Source organism: Calypte anna, chromosome 1, assembly GCF_003957555.1.
Source record: "Calypte anna isolate BGI_N300 chromosome 1, bCalAnn1_v1.p, whole genome shotgun sequence".
NCBI lineage: Eukaryota > Metazoa > Chordata > Aves > Apodiformes > Trochilidae > Calypte > Calypte anna.
The window spans coordinates 78550293-78568690 of record NC_044244.1 but is presented as its reverse complement, the minus strand read 5'-3'; the positions used below and the strand labels follow the sequence as shown (position 1 = coordinate 78568690).

The 18398-nt window shown below is 45.5% G+C and overlaps 1 protein-coding gene across 1 annotated transcript; it reads right to left on the bottom strand.

Moving 5' to 3' along the window:
* Positions 1 to 1327: 1327 nt before the first annotated feature.
* Positions 1328 to 14910, bottom strand: LRRC58 (leucine rich repeat containing 58). Its single transcript, XM_030450394.1, has 4 exons — positions 14390 to 14910; positions 5570 to 5698; positions 3982 to 4259; positions 1328 to 2513 (listed from the first exon to the last, which is right to left on the bottom strand). Exons 1-4 carry the CDS (start codon positions 14908 to 14910, stop codon positions 2305 to 2307), a joined length of 1137 nt encoding a protein of 378 aa, XP_030306254.1. The 3' UTR covers positions 1328 to 2304.
* Positions 14911 to 18398: the final 3488 nt, after the last annotated feature.

Sequence of the window (18398 nt, the reverse complement as noted above, 5' to 3'; positions counted from 1 at the left end):
AGATTAGCCTATTAGCCCTATTAGAACTGGGGCAGAAATGGGATGCCTGTTCAATGAGGCAAGAAAATGCATTTAAGGATGGAGCTAAATCAGAACCAGCCACCAGTGATCTTAGCCCATCACACAGAGGTGCTACTGTGCAAACAGGAACTGTGGTGAAATCTAAGTTTGCGAAGTGAAAAAAATGCATGATTTCTATACAGCTGCAGATGAACAGAAGAAAGCAAGGTGGTAACTTATGGTCCTGAGCTCAAAAGATCTTGAGATCTCACCTTCTGTGGCTCACTTTCACTGGCAGAAGAGCCAAGCTCTAAAATCAGTCAGTTGGTCATTAGCATTACACCAGCAGCCAATTTAAAACCATGGCACTGCAATCAGTTTACTGTCCTTTAGCACTGGTATGACAACATTCACTTGGGACAGGCAGAAGCATCTGAAAGGGATGAAGAACAAAACACAGGGCACGTGCTGATCCCAATGTAACTGACAGCCTGCAGTTGGTTTCTCTCAAAATCTGTAGGTTCCTCTTCTCAAGTAAACCTCAGAATTTGCTAAAGTGACATCTAGTTGCTTTGCACATATACCTTACAGTGTCTTAAAAATATATTTAAAAAAATATTTGGAAAGGCACAGAGCACATGCAATTTAGTTCCTTGTAGATCTGTGCATGTGGGGAACTAAGCTGCAATGATTAATAACAGACAGGGCTGCTATTTTACAACCAGATAATTTCTTTCAAATTCCAGTTCTCTCCAAAGGAAAGCAAACTGGGGAAATGAACAGTGCTGTCAAAAAAATGCCAGGCAAGAATTTCAACCGGCATGCCAAGACAGACTGGAATGTACAAAGTTTCACAGACCTTGTTCTTCAGGTCACATTAAATGAAAAAATAAGCCTATTTAAAAAAAAAAAATCCCTACAGCTAATTACAAAGAGTAGAATTATCAAAGTGCTTTAATATATAAAGTGTCAAATATAATTAAACAGGATCATTAACACAAAGCTGCCGTAAGATACTCAAACGGGTACATGTGTCTTCTGAATGCAGGAGAGGAACACAAGTTTTCCATTTCTCCCTTAGGACCAAAGCAGGTTAAGAAAATTTTCTTTTTGTTCGTTTAGCTTCTTAACACAATGCATATGCTGCACTAATGCATTTGAAGGCACAGCTGGATTTGCTTTAACTGAAACTGCACCAAAAGAATGGTCTGCTACTAAATTATTGAAAGGGAGGCTCTCACTGAGCAAAACACAACAAAGATTTATAGATACCTATATGCTATTTCTTGATACTTTAAAACTATGATCTATTTTCTGCAATAGAGCTAGCTGCAGCAGGGGGACACTGTTTCTTCGAAAGAAGAAATGTCAATCAAGACCTCTCCTCACAGATCTTAGACTCAAAGATCTAAAAGCAGATTTGCTCCAGTAAGCTAAGACTCAAAAACATGATAAAACATGATACAGAGCATTGCATTTGGTCCTTGCACAGGCACGTATGTCCACAAGTCTTAAGTAATACCAAGTCTCAATAGAACAACTCATCCCTTTTTCTGAAGGCACCATTAAGACAGCAACACTCTGGGTGTAATGGGAAGAGGAAGACGAATTAAAATAAGGAATACAGTTACAAGGAAACACTAAGAACAGCTTGGTCTAACAAGGAATTAAAAAGGTGGCTCATTTCTATGATGGCTGTAACATCTAAACCAGCACAGAGACCCTATACCTCCTAGGTAAAGGAAAGAGTGAACAGTTTGGAAAAATCTACTCGTGAACAAAAAAACTCAACTCCCTTTTTTAGTGGATGGGTATAAAAATCTGTAGCCGACATCAAAGAAGACAGCAAAGACTCAAAATTCTTTATAAAACATTGGGGTCCCTACATACTCACATGGCATCATTAGCCCGTTGCTGATTTACCACAGTGTTAAAAGATCTGGTCAGTCTCCTTTGCTCTGCTTCAGGACGACTGAAGTCCAGTGAAGTGTCATTCACTAAAACCCTTCTCAATCCGCCAGTGAGAACAAATACCCCTCCCAAGCCTGCATGAGGGAAGGGGGGTGTCTCCAGGACAGCAGAGGTTTCCTACAACCTCAGGCACCCTACAAGCAGTATGCCACTGAGTTAGTTTTCCTAAGTACCACTGCACCACGCAAGCCTAGGCTTGCTAAGATGTTTTGTCCCTTACATGGATTTGAGGACAGTTTCTCGTGAGCCCTTCAGGCCAGAGGCTCATGTTTTGCCGTTCCGTTATTGCTTTTCAAACACATTTTCCTCCCAGTCTTTCTCGCTTTCTCCCTGCTAACCCAGAAGGACTTTCTGCATCCTGCGTGCAGCAACGCTGGCTTCATCCTCAGAGTCAGACTCGCTCTGGGAAGTGGAGCTCTGGGAGGCAGAGCTGCAGGGAGAGGAGCACTCCGGGGAGCACAGGTAGTGCATCAGCGGGATGCGGTACTTCCCACAGAAGTCGACGAACTTGATTTGTCTGACGCAGCTGTCAAAGTAGACACCTGTGAGGGCAGAGGGGAAGGTGACAACATGTGAGACACCAGGCAGGCAGATCTGTAAGCTCTGTAAGGTTGGTGCACCTGGTGCAAATGCCTCAAATTAGGATTTAATTGACATAGTACCAGACGCAGAAGGGCAAGGATGCTGGAGGAAGAAGAGAGGGACTTGGACACCTAAGGAAACATGAAGACAACTTTCTTTTGTTAGTTAAAAAAAACCCCAAAAAACCCAAAAACCAAACAAACCAAAATGAAACCCTGTAAAACTGTGGTCAGTGATTCAGAACACCACACATAAAAAGAGATGGGGCAGCTACTTCCAAATAATCCATAAAATTCTTCTAACCATTAGGGAGGAATCTCAGGCTGGGAACTTGTAGATTTCTTAAACATCAAATTAATTCATCTACTCTATTTCTAAACCTGTTAAACCTCTTCTATCAGCTAGCAAAAATATGTTCACAAATAGACCTTTATAGCTCTCACTTTTCTTCTGCTTGAGTGAAGTCACCATGCTGAGTTTGGATGCTCCTTTCCATGGCAACAGTGTTGCTGTAACACACAATTACTTTCTCTTCCCGACACAGCAAGTGATTTTAGATACTGACATTTTCAGAAGTTTCCAGCAGTGTTTTAAGCCCTAGCTTCTCCTGCAGTGTTAGAGCAGCACTGCAGTCATGTGATAGTTCATGAAGAAAAGTGAAAAAGAGAAAAACCAATCTAGTATTATCTAAGCTGTGTAAAATGCTAAAAAAGGAAATATTTCTTTCCTTCCAATACAAACTCCAGTCCTTCTGTCCTTGCCTACAGAGCATGTGTTGATATTGTCCTGTAAGGAGATAAGATAGCCTGAATTATGACTGCAGGGTAGAACTAATTAATGATTTTTTTTTTCCCCCCTTCATCTTCTAGAGGCTATGTGCAGATCATTCGCTCTGGATAAAGATTAAGCTTTAATCTAAATTAAGCTCAAGCATTCCAGGCTCCTCTCCTTTTAGGAACTACAGACTGGTAGTTCCAAGGAAGCACTACACAGATTGCTATACCAGGCATTACAGCCTCCCTCCTTTTTTTCCATCCAGAAATGAAGCTTGCTGTTCACAGCAAGAATGCTGGCAAAAAGTTCTCCTGTCCATTAGTTAGTCTGAACTACTTCAGGGCAGATGGATCAGAAACTTCAGACCACAAAAACATAGCGAAATGCTGGGCTGAGCTGCAAAGACACCAACAGAAACAGTATGTTACATTACCAAGCAAATAGAGTAAACCAGCAAAATAAGTTTGAACATTTGTTCTTCAATGAACAAGTGAACTTCGTAAAGACAAGTTTGTAGGAGACCTGGAAAATGAAATATCGCTAGAATTTCAATGCAACAACATCTAAGCTGACTGAGTTAAAGTCACAGAAACTCAGAGGAAGAGAAAACCCATCAGGTAAAAGCAGGAAGCAGAGCAGTGAAGGTGATCTTACCCCCACATTTAGGATTGGGACAGTTGCTGGCCAAGCTCAGATACCGGACAAGATTCTCCGGGAGATCACTGGGAGCGAAGGGAACACTGCGAGTTTTAATTGTGCGTCCAGCCAGTTCCTGAAGGCTTGGGGGGTTGTAGGTCAGGTCACGGACAAAACGAACCACCAGTGGGTTCCCACGCAAGCTCAGCTCTTCCAGGTGAACCAAGTTAAGGATCTCTCGAGGAAGATAAGTCAGCAGGTTATTGTGCAGGCTAAGGGAACGCAAGGAGTGCAGCCTGAGGATGGAGATGGAAAATCGGTCAAAACATGCAAGCAGTATTATTCCACAACTGCATTACACAGACCTGATTGCTCTCCCCACTCCCACCCATTTCTTTTCCTTCAGCTTTTCTTCTTTTTAAAGCATAAATTCACACTAAAAGAGCTGCTGTTGCTCCAGCACACACAATGCCCTACAAAATTTGGCCCAGCTCCAAAATGCCCATTAAAAAACCCACAGTCCTAAATATGCTGCTGTTCCTCTCAGTATTCTCCCCATATTCCTCCACAGAGAGGTAGCACAGAAAAAAAAGCATACAGACTGTGTGCTTTTGAGGGAGATAATGTTTTATTGCACCCAATGGTGCAAAGAAATATCAAGAATGAATCCATGAAACACCTTGTACAGGTCACCCGTTTTGGTCATGCATTAAAGATGACTGCTGTCAGGCAGCCAACCCTGGAAAGCCCCACATTTTCACAGCTTGAGGCTCCATCACCTTGTTCTGTGATAAAACTCATCTCCAAAGCTAAGCAAGGTGAGGCCAGGGTAGTATCAGTACAGGTGACAAGCAGTTTCTTGGCTTTTGGGTGAGGTGCTCTCCTCTCTGAGGAAGCAAAAAGTAATGCTCCAGCACAGCATCCAGGGATGCTCTCAAACCAGTATGAGCTACAAGACAATTGGAGTCACTAAACATTGGACCTCAAGAATAATCCCACTGCACAAATTCCAACTCAGAAAACTCTGCTGTTGTCCAATTGCTTCTGGAGTTTCAGCTACTTCACTTCCCATCTTAGACTACCCGTACAGTGTCTGCAGTATCCTCTTTGCTCCATTATGGAACAGATAAAGCAGAAAATTATCCTTTGGAGGCATGCCATAGGATTTAACAAACACTAAAACATGCTGAGATGCTACAGTAAGAAATGCCAAGAGAACACAGGGGATGGTACAAAACAAAAGCACATAGAAAAAGACTATGGGTGAAAGACAAAACAGACCAAGACTTCATCACTAAGCATACATTAGCGTGGCAGTTTATATTTTCTGAGTTGCCCAGGTGCTTTTCCATGTACAAATCTATCAGTTTGCTTTGAAGTAAATATTTGGTGACATATTTTTCCCCTAACACTTTGATTGTGGTTTCTGTATCACATTTTCATGGTCTGCCTGCAGTACACCATGCTAAGGATCTTCTTATTCAAGTCTAGTCATATTAAAAAACAGAAGGACAAATAGGTCCTCAAAGGTGCTTTTATCCACACATGCAGAAGAAAAAGTTGGAAGAGTTAATTACAGCTGGTGACTGTGACAGTAAATACTCACTGTGCCAGCTGAGGTGGAATGCTCTGAATCTTGTTGTCACACAGAACTAAATAGCTTAGAGAAGGCAGGTTTGCTAATTCAGGTGGAATTGAAGTAATGAAATTCCCTCCAAGGTACAGAAACTCTAAACTGAAAAAGGAAAGAAAACACTGCATTATTTCATTAAGGTAGTTTCCAGATTCATTTAACTCTAGGTCCTCTCATCTCCTGCATTTCTTATAGAAAACTTAGAGATTACTTTGTAGGGGGAAAAAAAAAAAAAAAAGCTGAGTTGCACACTGATATTACAACAGAGCTGCTGTTTTACAACAGATAATATTGAGATTTACCTCCAGCCCCCTGCATTCACCATTACATTTGTAAGTAAGCACTGGACAACTAAGTATTTCTACACCAAAACCACATGAAGAGCTCCTGCTCATATCTCCAAGGAAGAGGAACCTGCACACCCAGGGTCTGCAGCACTGACCCAGCTCCTGTTGCAGCCAGCAGGAGCTCTCAGTTTCAACAGGACCAAAGCAAGAGAGCAGTGGCTTTGCCTGAAAAACCCACGAGTCCTGCACAAGTACTGGTTGCTCTTTCTGGAATCATTTGACATGTACAGTGACCAGCTGCAGCAGAGATTCAGGGACAAAATTCAGAGGCAGCCAGTGCTGCTTTGATACAACTCACATACCAACAACACCCATTGCATGCGTCCAATTTCTCACACAGACTGGTTTCACTATACTGAAATCATGGAGCCCAAAGCTACCATAAACATCAGCAGGGCTTAGTTGCAATTTGGGCCTAAACAAGAGAGACAAGAAATATATAAATAAAATCACTGGACATCCTGTGAAAACCCAGCAGACGGGAGACAGGAACAAAGCGAGGCACCAGATCCCTTTTGACAGGTGAAGCATATCCAGTATTTGCTGTACATTTCTGCCCTTCTAGATGAAAAACTGGCAAGCACTTCTCTAACACAATAACTTCAAGTTCCCATTTCACAAGATCAAATAGTTTTTCCTCCCCTGCTCCCAGATGTCTTCTGGAAGAGAGCATCCAGGCTCTGTCAGCTTTTCTTTAAGAATAGTTTATAATCTCCTTGGAACATGAGACACCTTCATCTCACCCCAGCAACTGAGAAAGGCTACGGATACAACTGGCAAAGAACTCCACAACCAAACCATGCAAGGGACAGGGTGGGCAACCCAGAGAAGGTCTGAACCCTGCAACTGTGACACCGTACATGTGGAGCACCAGAAAAGCTCCTCCCTGAGGCTTCCCCTGGGATGGAGCAGAAGAATGGTAGACAGAGCCTATTTTGTTCAGTTCCTGGGAGAAACCTGAACCCCAGAGATTCAATGACAGTACTTGTTTGTGCTACAGAGGCTACTCACACAGCACAAAGGTCCACCTGCCCAACAGTGGAGAACAGAACAGACTTCTGCACCATACCAGGAGACACTTACAGAGCTTAACTTTCCCTGGATTCACTTACTTTTTTGGAGTATGCCAGAGGCAAACTAAGTAACTGAAATTTGACAAAGAGGGCACAAAATTAAGCAATCTGAATTTAACTGCATGAATATACTTGGTTCAGCTGAGAGACCTAGTGGGACAGTGCATTTGGACATTATTCTGACAACACAAGAAGTAGACACATACAAACCACCACCAAAAAGTAGCCTCTCTTCTACACAGACAACCTGTAGGTGAAGAATGGGAGTAGGAAGAAAGTTGCTGGGCAGAGACCACATCAAGGGGAGATTATTTTTAATTAAATTTTGATCCCCTAACAAAGCGCAGAGCTTTAGCCAAAGTTCCTCCTTAGACTGCCATTGTTTCCCAAGGTGGATTTAGGCTGCTTCGCTCTCATTTAGAGACTTAACTGCTGACTTCACAATTCCTAGGCATATTTTAACCTCATGCCATTGCTGGAGCCCACACCAAAAACTGTTGGGCAAGGGAATTCTAGTAGTGGGGACACTTCAATGTTTAAACAAGGTTTAGATGAGTACAAGTCTCCACTTCCTAGGAAAAGTGAATAATTAACTCTTTGCCCTCTGTGTTTGAAAACAACAATGCCCATCAAGCTACATTGCATAAACACACATACTACCAGGGAAGGGGAAGAGGGGTGCAAAATACATAGCAAAAAATGCTTTGAAATTAATTTTAAGCCATGAAATGGGTTAAGTTCCAGGAGCAACTTACTGCACAAACTATGTGTGTAAAAATACTTGCTACAAAACACATCTTTCAAATCCATTCTTTGTAAAGTCTGTGTCATGAGAACACACATAAAGCCCAAACATTAGACCTCAAACTGCCCCTAACTAATAATCCACTAAGTAAGTTGATTCCTTCAGGGGCAAAGGACTTTTTAAAAGTTTTCTTATTTTTACCTATCTTCTGAATCATGTTCTGCAGGTCCAGTCTAGGTCTAGTACAGCAAATTAAGAACTTCCAGAATCATCTAAAAATAGTAATTAGATGGTAACTCTATTAAAAAGCAGAGGGAGGAGGTTTTGAAACTATAGACACTTATTTTAAATCAGCAAAAATATTCTTACAGCTTCCACTGAAACACTGCTCAGTAGGCAAAAGAAAGCTATAGCTTCCATTTTCCAAATCAAATTTGCTAGGAAGAAGGCTCTAGCCTGGTCTTGGCTGAGCAAGATGGAAGAATTAACAACAGCCATTTCTGCATCAAATTAAAGCACTGAGAATTGTATGAGCAAAGCTAATCATGACACAGGCAAGGACTTTCAAGAGACACAACCCTTTCATAGTGAGCACTGACCACACTATCGGTGCCACAGTTTGTTCCTAGCTGGATTTTCATGTAATTTCAGCCAAGGCAATGCTGGCTCTTGAGCTGTTCTACCCAGGGGACAGTTTGCTGCTCAGTAAGATGAGCAGGAGCACAGCTGAGCTCTGTTCTCCTCTCAGAACAGCCCTTCTAACAAGGCAGTCCACAACATTAACCACAGCTTTTCACCAAGGGACCACAGCAGAGATGGGATGGAGCTTAGCAAATACTTGTAACTAACCTTTCACACCAAGGCCCAGCTTTTCTGACAATCATTAATCTGTGCAGTCATTTGGACCAGCCAGCTAAGGTCTTGTGCACTGCTGTGTACACAGAGAGAGAGCTGGAATTTTTATGTACTTTCAAAAGTCAGTGCAGGAACTTAGAAAAGCCAGAGGGCAACAAGCCTCAAACAAACATAAGCTCAATTTCTATTTTTGAAGCTAGAATAAACGATGTACTTCCAATCTGCCACAATGGATGTGGCTGAACAAGTTGAAAGACGGGGACACACACTAACAAAACCCATCTCACCGAAAACTGAAAAAACCCCACTCCATTTGACAGAGGAACTAATGGGGGCTGACACTTTCTCTTCTGACTATTAGCAGTAGCAGTGCTTACAAACACACTAGTAAGAGGCCAGAGTCCCTCTCAGCCTCATATCCAGCAGCCCCCTTGCTCAGCACAGCCAATACAAATTGCTGCCCAGGAGCAGCCAGGCCCATCACATGTCACTTCTCTCTAGCTGGGGATTTCACGGCAGCGGACTGCAAGGTGGCAGGGAAAATCCTTTCACATATAGGGAAGGAGTAGGGAAATGCTCAAACAACTATGACTCAGTTCAGGTGGTGACAGCCAAGTTTAACCTACCAAGAGACAGTATATTCTTACCTATGTCCTTGATGTTTCTATGTCATTGAAAACAAAACAAAACAGCCCCAGATCACTTACTTACTAAGAAAACCCTACCCTGAGCACTAGAGGTATTTTTGGTACTCTGTCAGTTACCATGACACTTTCATACATACTCAAGAGGAGAATGTCTTCTGGCACAGAAGACACTCAAATTTTCAATCCACCCTGCTTACCCACAGATGCTTCTTCAAGATAAAATTTAACAACTGACATCAAACAGATGCATCCAAATAGGTAATCTAAAAAGAAACAATGGAGCCTGAAATAGCTCCAGGTCTTTTTAAGATAAACTTTTTAGCAAGAAATTTCCAGGGCAGTTTTGATGCTCATGCAAGGGAGGAATTTAAAAGCAGCCCACAATACACTCCTGTTAACCCTGTTCTACGATTTGCTAATTCCTGAGAGAAATGCATAGCCTTTGCTGACAGGCAAATTTAAGATCAAACGGTTGTCTGAAAACTATTTGCAAAACGTTTGAAGAGGGGAAGAAAAAGGGAGACAGCAAGCAGATTTCTTAATGCTGTATCTTTATCAAAGCTTCGCTTGCTGGTTTTCCCACACTGCAACAGCCATTCTTAAGTATATGCTTGTCTAACATGCTTAATACTACCCACGAATAAAAGCAAAGACTCTGGTTTTCATTGCATCTAAGCCTATACACAAAACTTGGGTAAATCCAGTTAGACGTCTGAGGCCTTTGATCCCAGCCCTTACACAGCTGGGTTTTAACTAGAGGAATCTAAGCAAAGAGAGGAGTATGCATGGCAGATGCCTGGGAAGAGCCTGGGTCTTTTCCAAGCTCTTTCTGGCTGCTCCTGGTGCTCTACTGAGCACAACAGTAATAACAAGTAGCGTACAAAACTAAATTCACATCAGGAGATTGAAGGTATCAACTGCATCTTCCAAAGCTCTCGAGAATTCTTCCCCTTATGGGACACTCACAAGACATTTCACCAAGCATGCACAATGATGAGAGCAATCCACACACCCCTAAGACAAAAGCCACAGCTGGTCAGTGAAGATCAGAGCCATATTTTATAAGGCTTGCCAACAACATGTTGTCCAAGACAGGCACAAGTAGATGACTGCATTTCTAGCCCACCAGCTATAATACATGATATCTCTTAGCACATCCCTAGATGGATCAGCAGAGGAAGGACACACACAACAAATGCAGCTATGGATGTCTATGCAGATGACAGTTCAGGAGCTGCTGGGGGCTGTGAATTGAGTCTGAAAGAGACTGATATGACATCTCGCACTGAAAACACAGCATGGTCAATGTGGGAAGGAGAACTACAGAAAAGATGACACTTGTGTCTACCTATGCTTAGCTCATCTTTTATCTAGCAAAAAACAGGAAACCAATGCAATGAGGGCTGCTCTTGCCCATCTGGGGCATTTTCTACTCTAAATTAACAAAAACATCAATGCCACGATTTCTGCCTTGCCCTGTATTGACACTGCTAACTGGGTGGGCAGTAACTGGGTGGCGGTGGCTGGCACAGCTTTGACAAGATTTAGAAAAGCCTTCAGCAGTGCCCACATTTACTTTTCTCAGAAACCTAAGAGGCTGTTGCAGGTCACCACAGACACTTATGATAGAGTTAGGAGAAAACAAGGACTGCATTTTCCCAATGGAAAACATGAGGCAAAGGCTATTCATCCTTGGTGCCAGCTTGCTAAAATCAGCATCACCCTGCTGCCATAACCAGAGCAATCAGTCATCCACTTACAAAACCATGTGAGGCAGCAGGACATCTTTAAGTGGTCCTTCTTCTGATAATCCAGTAACTGATGATCAGGTGACAGATCCATTATGTGCAGGATCTTGTAGTGCACACGAAGATTTGTGTGGGCCAGCATGGGGCAGGTGGCCAAAGCTGGAAGGAGTGAGAGAAGACAGCAGCAGGAACAGCTGTTTCTTATCACTGTCCATTAACTAGACAAATCACTAGGAACATGCTAGGGAAAAGCTTTGCTGTTAAGCTGTGGGTTTATTATTTGTGAGTTACAACACATGGCACACACCTTCCTTTCCAGGGCTTTTGGATTTGTAGTTGGCAGTATGTCCCTTTTCCTTTAGCAGATCAAACCCATCAGGTTTCTATTCTTTCAGCTTCACCACACAGACTCCTTACCTGCTGTATTCCTGGCCTTCACTAAAACTGATGCACTACTCCTTCAAAAACTACAAAAGAAAACCATGTCGGGTGCAGAAAAAGAGACATGAACCTTGGTTGACAAGAATTTAAGAAAATCTCATCAGAACTCAGACAATCCCTGAAAACATAAGTAGGATTTAATCTGTTCCACAATTCTGCTCAGCTCTACAAACAGTGACTAGAGCAAATGGGAAGCTGACAGGGTCACGGGAAGAAGAGAACTGCTAGCCTCAGGAACTGCCAGCAGAAGGAATGTGCCCGTTCAAAGTGCTGCCTGCATTCCTCTGTGGTCTTGGAGACCATGAGAGATGAAAAAAATTTCTTTTATGGGAGCTGCATACGGAAAAAGGCTCAAAGTGTAGGCTTGCCAGCAACAGTGAGACGGACACTCGCAGTTTGAGCTGTGAGGCCAACAGAAACCCCAACACCCACACCACGTCCGCCCTCCAAGCCCAGAGCTCATAAACTAATAGATGCCTTCATGTTGCCCCTGCCACAAAAACTAGTTCTGCTCTGTCCCTGATCAGGTTTGTTTTACTCACTTCAACACTATGCATGCTTACGTTGTGGACACCTCTCTTGTTGGCAGGTGGGAGGAGGGTCTGGCAGCAGTTTCTCTGGAGTACATATTTACTATCTTTTTGGCAAGGGTGTCAGGTCATCTGGGTCCCAATGAGTAGATGCAGGATTTCCTCTGAGCAATATCAGATTTTAAAATGTTTCTTTCTCCCAGCTCCAGCAAGCAAGTGTATAGCTCTCTTTTGTTACTCCAGCAGTCCTAGATGTAGAAGAGTCACTGATGGAGTAGTGGTAAAGAAGCTGACACTCCTTGTGAAGCACTAATGTGAATCGAACTATCTTAAGCTAAAGTTCGATTATATGATGGTGACACATTAGCAGAAGCTCAATGATTTGAAGTGATTATGTGGGAAGCAGACAAAAGGTGGGTCTAGCCTCATTTTTCTACCTGACACATCACTTTGTAAATGATAAGCAGACAGCCTCTATAACCTTGTCCGCATTTGCCCTCTCAGAATTGTCATGCTGGGGTTCATGCAAGACCAGCCCAAGAAAAGCTGCAGGGCAGGATGAACATGAGCCCTGCTTCAGAGCAGGCCAGAGGAACAAGGCAATTCGAATAACCATGCACTTGCAGGAAACGGTGGTGCAGCATGGAGCACAGCACATAGTTCATTTGGGGCACCAGGTGCAATGCTATGAATTTCCAGGGTCAGCCCCCCAACAAAAAAAAAAAGAGGTGAGGTTTGTTTTGTTGTCTTGGTGAAGGAGGTAAGGGGAAAAAAAAACAAAGAGAGAAAGAGGGAGAAATCACAACCACAGATGAAAGCAAGTAGCCAGTGGCAGGGAGGCTCTGCCTCAGAGGTGAGCATGAAGACACAAAGATCAGATCCCAGCCACATCCTGGATACTAAAAGGCATGCTATGGAAGCCATATGGATCATCTCCCCCACACAACAGCCTTCCTCCATTGGCTTCCTCTCCCAGGAACTTGGTGCCACTGTCCTCATTTCCTTCATTATCCCTGAATCAACTGCTCCTGAACAGAAAGCAAGCTGAGGTTCCTCCTACTCCTTATGACCACCTCAACCCAGGAAGCAGCCCAACTTTGCTGAGAAGGGTATGGGCTTTCTCTAGCACTCCAAATGCCTCATAGCATCTCTCAAACTTAGCTTGTCTCAGCATTGCTCCAGATTCTCAACAGATGCACACTGTTCCATATGGGCAAAAGCTGCATACCAAATTGTCTAACACTGCAGTAGACACTTTCTGCCAGCACTCCAGCAGTTCTGGTACCTCTAACTCAGGAGAATGGAAGAGAGAGAGCATCCCACATACAGCATTCTGTGCTTCCACTGGATGCAGCTCTGCTGAGCCATGGTTAAACTCAGCTATTTAGAGTCAAGATTGCAGAAATCTGCATGACAGGCTGCCTCTGGCAAGTTCTTCAGCAGAGCTGGAGTAAGGGAAGAGCCACAGAGGGGTAGTCTGAGGCTTGAGAAACCAGAACACACCAAGGTGTCTGTGTGCCACAGACAAATAACATGGACCCTGGCTTCCCAGAAGGATGACAAGCTTCATAAATACCTATCCCAGGTCAATGGGGGAAGTCAGCACCCTATATCCCATACTACCCAAGATCTGTTCCCACCCCACCAATGTTCCTAATTGCTGTGATTCAGTCACAGGTTTTTACACCATTGGCCTGCAGGGGTTTGATCTAGCCCCAGAGGCAGATGTACCATTGCATCTGAGCACAGCCTCTGGCTCTACACTTCAGAAGATCTGTCAGCTGATCTGTCAGATCTACATGAGCTGGATGGGTGGAGAGATATAGAACAAAAACCCAACCGTGACAGCAAACACTCTGACGAGACCAGAGCGGTATCAGCAGAAAGGCCCTATTGTTTGCATAGGCCACAACCAAATCTTTATTCTCCCATGCAGTCCATCATGCAGCTGTAAGCTGCTTCAGACCAGAGGCTTTATTTTGCTCTCGCCTGGAGAAACGTGTTAAAGCAAAGACACCGAGTGCCTTCTGCACATCAACACTCCTACCAACCAGACTGCCATTAAGAGAGCCTCCCGGGCACCAAGGCAGCCTAAGGACTAGGAAATCCTGAACGAGCTGCCCATTTGGTGAGCACAGGCCTATCGTCCGCCTGAAGAGCGGCTTTGAGTGTTGGAAACCCAACCCTGACAAAAGGGAAAGAAACACGTTAGCAGCAGCGGTGCTTCGAGACGTCTTGAGGCTGGACCAGACTTACTCCCCCACAGGGAGCGAGGCACGAGGCTTGCTGCAGGCAAAACCCCGCTCGGCAGCCAGAAAATCAGGTCGGGTTTGCCTGGCAGCCCCCGGGCCTCTCCTCGCCTCCTCCCCCGCAAAGGCCTGGCCCCCGCCCGGCGCCCTGCCCTCACCTGCGGAGTTCCTGGATGTCGGGCGGGATGCCGTGGAGGCGGTTGCCGCCGAGGCTGAGGCTCTGCAGCCCCCGGAGCCCCATCAGGGCGGGCGGCACCTCGGAGAAGCGGTTCCCGCTGAGGTTGAGGACGCGGAGAGAGCGGCCGAGAGGGGCCTGCCCCAACCCCTTGGGCAGCGAGCCGGGCCCGCCCAGCCGGTTGTTCTTGGCCAGGAGTGTGTGGAGGCGCGGCAGGGCCAGCAGCTCCTCGCCCAGCTCCGACAGCCCCGTCCCACTCACGTCTAACACCTCTAGCTCCGGGAACCACTGCGACAGACCGGTGGGCAGCGGGCCCGACAGCCGCCGCGCCGACAACACCAGCCGCCGCGCCTCCGCGCTGCGCCGCGCCGCCAGCTCAGCCGCCAGCTCGGCCTCGGCCGCTGCCTCCTCCTTCTCATCCTCCTTCTCATCCTCCTCCTCGTCCTCCTCTACCTCCCGGCCTCGCAGCTCCGGCTCCGGGCCGCCACCCGCCGCCGCCGCCATCCCGCTCCCACCGACCGACGACCCCGCGCTCCGCCGCCCTTGCGTCACTTCGGGGGCTCCCACACTTCGCCCCGCCCCTCCACGCCCCGGAATCTGAATAACACCCACACACGCCCCCTCCTCCCTCATCCTCTTCTTCACTGCTCCCAATACCACATGCTCGATCCCGGGCTCGCGCGGCCCCGGCGGCCGCAGAGGAGCGAGCTCTTGGTATGCAGGTTGCGGGGCCCCTGCAAGGGGGACGGCGGGGACCGAGCGAGCCCCGCCGCGGCCCCGGAACGAGCATGTGATGGAGGTGCGGAGGCGGAGCCGTGGGAGCAGCGTCCGTGGGAGCGGAGGGGGCTGGTGTGTGGGGTGTGACCGTTACTGCCCCCACGGGACCGTTACCCACTCTGCATCCCCCCGTCTCCCCCCTGGGTGACCGTGGTAGCCCGCTCTCGGCGGGACTGGGCAGCCGGGCTGCTGGGTGGGGGTCTGGAAATGGCACCCGCTCCCTTCAAAGTCTTTCACACCGGGCTGAATGGAGTCGGGCGATGAGAAAGCTCTTGAGTGCCGCTAACGGGAAAATTAAAAAAAAACAAAACCTGTCTCCTTGCTCCTCCCAGGCCATCTTCGGACCACGACGGAAAGGTGCTGTCCCCAAGGCCTCCCTCTGGGGTGGCTGCTGGACGCCAAGCTTTGTAGCCTGTGTTGTCCCCGGCCTTGCCACCAGCTGGAGTTTTGGCCAGGGCTTGTCTGCTTTCTTTGGTCTTTGCAGACCAGCTGCTGGTGAAGTGCCAAAACAGAGGTGCCTGCCCTGAAGTAGCAGCTCCCTGGCCAGATGTGAAAAGGCAGCTTTAATATTGAGCTAGGGCATTGGTCTAAATCTGTCAGGCGAAGAGGCCAGAATGATAGGGAGATGATACTGATTGTACCCTGTATGAACAGGCAACTCGAGATTCGTGTTTTCAGTTCATCACCCTTTGGACACAGGTTAACAGCAATGTAATCGGTTATCACCCTCTGGAAGAAGCAGCATCAATGCGTGATGACAATAAGGAGATTCACAGCCCAAAGGAACTTTTGCCCTGACAGTCTGGGCTTCAGACACACGCTTCCTTGTGATGTACAGAGGAACCAAAAAGAAGTGAGTGGCAATCTTCCACCCACGTAAAATACTTCATGTACACAAAAGTTTCTGTCATCTTGGAGTGAAAGAAATGCAAAGCATGGTTGGCTTGTACCAGCCAAGTTAAAAACAACGCATGAAGCAATAAAGATGCTGAATTCAAAGGTGTCCAGAATACTGCGGATGAAATCCATGGTTCACTTGCCTGTTTGTTGGCACTTCTATGAACTCTGGATTTTACCATTACAAATATTTTGAAGTGGAAGCTCCTGTTCAGGAGCAAGGAGGTGTCAGGGCTGTGCACAGACTTCAAGAAAGGGTGTGCTGTAAGTGGGTGGAAATGAAGAAGTCACCTTATGTTGGACTTTGTTTTATGTCTCTGTGGGTTCACAGATGCAACCTGATGTGACCCCAGATAGAGCTGCATAACAGCACACACAGTGCCAGTAGAGTTGTTTCTTTGCAAAACAATTTTGCCCACTCTATAAAGATCATGCTATATAAAGATCTATCATGAATCACGATAGTTTGTGAGGTTTTATGTGAAGACAACAGTAAGGTCACTGTGATTTTGGTCATATCCTGCAAAGCTTTGAGCCTGTGCTCTCCCAAAGCTGCATCCCTGTGAGCTGGTTCAGACTTTTCAGGAACTGAGTCTTATATTAGTTTGCTGCAGTCTTCAGAATTAAAGTTAATAAATACCTTACCAATGCAGTTCAGAGCCTTGATCAACCACATAAACAACGCATTTCTCAATGTTAACAGTGCTGAAGAATTGTGATTAAGTGCATAGGGCTACACAGTGCAGCTCCTCATTAATACTCAAATGTGCTTAACTCCATGAGACAAGCCAGAGTTTCTGCCAGGCCTCTGCTAAAGGTGGCCAGCAGTCTTCCTGCTCTTCCTCTCTCCCATACCAAAATCCTTTCACTTCAGTGAGTATGTATGATGCACAAGGCAAAGTATTTATAGTGCCATCTAGCTAAATTAGTGGCTGACACGTTCAGTCCTTAAAATTCTAGATGTAATACAAGTAATAAGGCATCCCTGCTTTACAGTTGGGCAGTGAATAATGAACAGGGAATGACAGCCTCCCTGGTACACATGAAAGAGGCCATTTGTTGTGAAAAGTAACATGTAAGAAGCAATGTCAAGTTTTTTTAAACAACTTTGGAAAGAGCATACTGACTACAACAACCCAGCCTTCTGTTTGTATAGAAGTGCTCACAGTAGTTGAAGCTGCTAAGTTACGGAGGAGGTGAATGCTAAGACATTAACTTCCTGTTGTAGGACACCATTAAGACTATTTCCTCTCTGATCAGCAAAGGGGACATGTCCCATTCAACCCTGTCTTCACAAGATTGTTTCAGAACCAGAAGGGACCTCAGGAGAGTAACCAGCCTGTTCTCCCATCTTTGGGTAGGACCAGCCTGGTCTCGCTCTATTCCTGACAGCAGTTACTCAAGCCTGTTCTTAAAATCCATTGAGGGAGGAAGCCTGTGAAATATCAGTAAATGCCTTCCAGTTCTTTGCTACCTTGACACTCATAAGCATTTTCTGATGTCTCATCTAGGTCTGCCTTCACTGCCATGTGGGAAGCTAGTGCCCCATCCACCACAGCAAATTCAGCATGTTCATCTTGGAAACAGTCTCCACCTGAGGTCAAAAATCAGTAACTTTCCTTCTTAACTGTGCATAGTTTCTGGCCTGTCCTTTTAACTTGCATTTTCAAAGCCTTTATTTACTGTTTTTACTTACCTTTGGGATCTTTCCACATAATTAATCCATTTTGTGAAAGACACTGCCCAAACCAGCAGGCACTCCAGCTGAGGCCTCCCCAGCACCACACAGGACAGAGGGGTTGCACTTCACTGCTCATGTCCCTCTATATTCTTCCTCTTCTACAATGTTCTGCCTTTCCATCAGCATCATCCTTATGCACATTGCTCTGTTGATCACATCACATGTGGAGAGCTGCTAGGTTCTTCTTTCCCAAAGACACAGGTGGAGCCATATTTTGGGGGAGTGAAGACAGAATACTGAAAGTACTGTGGAGCAATCTCCTCTTCAAGAACGTGTGGCTGGAAGGCTACAGTCTTGGCTGCCAGTTGCACCTCTGCTGCTGGCCAGCCATGTGAGTGTAACTTTCCACTTCTCCCTGCTGTGCCTCAGTTTCCCCAGCTATAAAACAGAGACAGTTGTGTTTCATATTTGTCAACAGCACTGAGATCTGCGTACACAGGTGCACAAAGGCAGCTGCTTTTTTAATTTTTTTTTTCTGGAAGAAGAAAGCAAGGAACACAGCTTGTGAGAAATAAACCAAAACATGTTATTTTTAAAATTGTTTTATTTATTTGGCAGTAATATCCAAACCCCCCTG

Excerpts from the sequence above, each read along its gene's own strand:
- LRRC58 (XM_030450394.1), bottom strand. The coding sequence starts at position 14,910 with ATGGCGGCGGCGGCGGGTGGCGGCCCGGAGCCGGAGCTGCGAGGCCGG. Across the intron at positions 4,260-5,569 it reads ATTCCACCTCAGCTGGCACA|GCTGCACTCCTTGCGTTCCC; the intron begins GTGAGTATTTAC and ends CTCCATCCTCAG. Across the intron at positions 2,514-3,981 it reads TCCCAATCCTAAATGTGGGG|GTGTCTACTTTGACAGCTGC; the intron begins GTAAGATCACCT and ends CTGCCCTCACAG.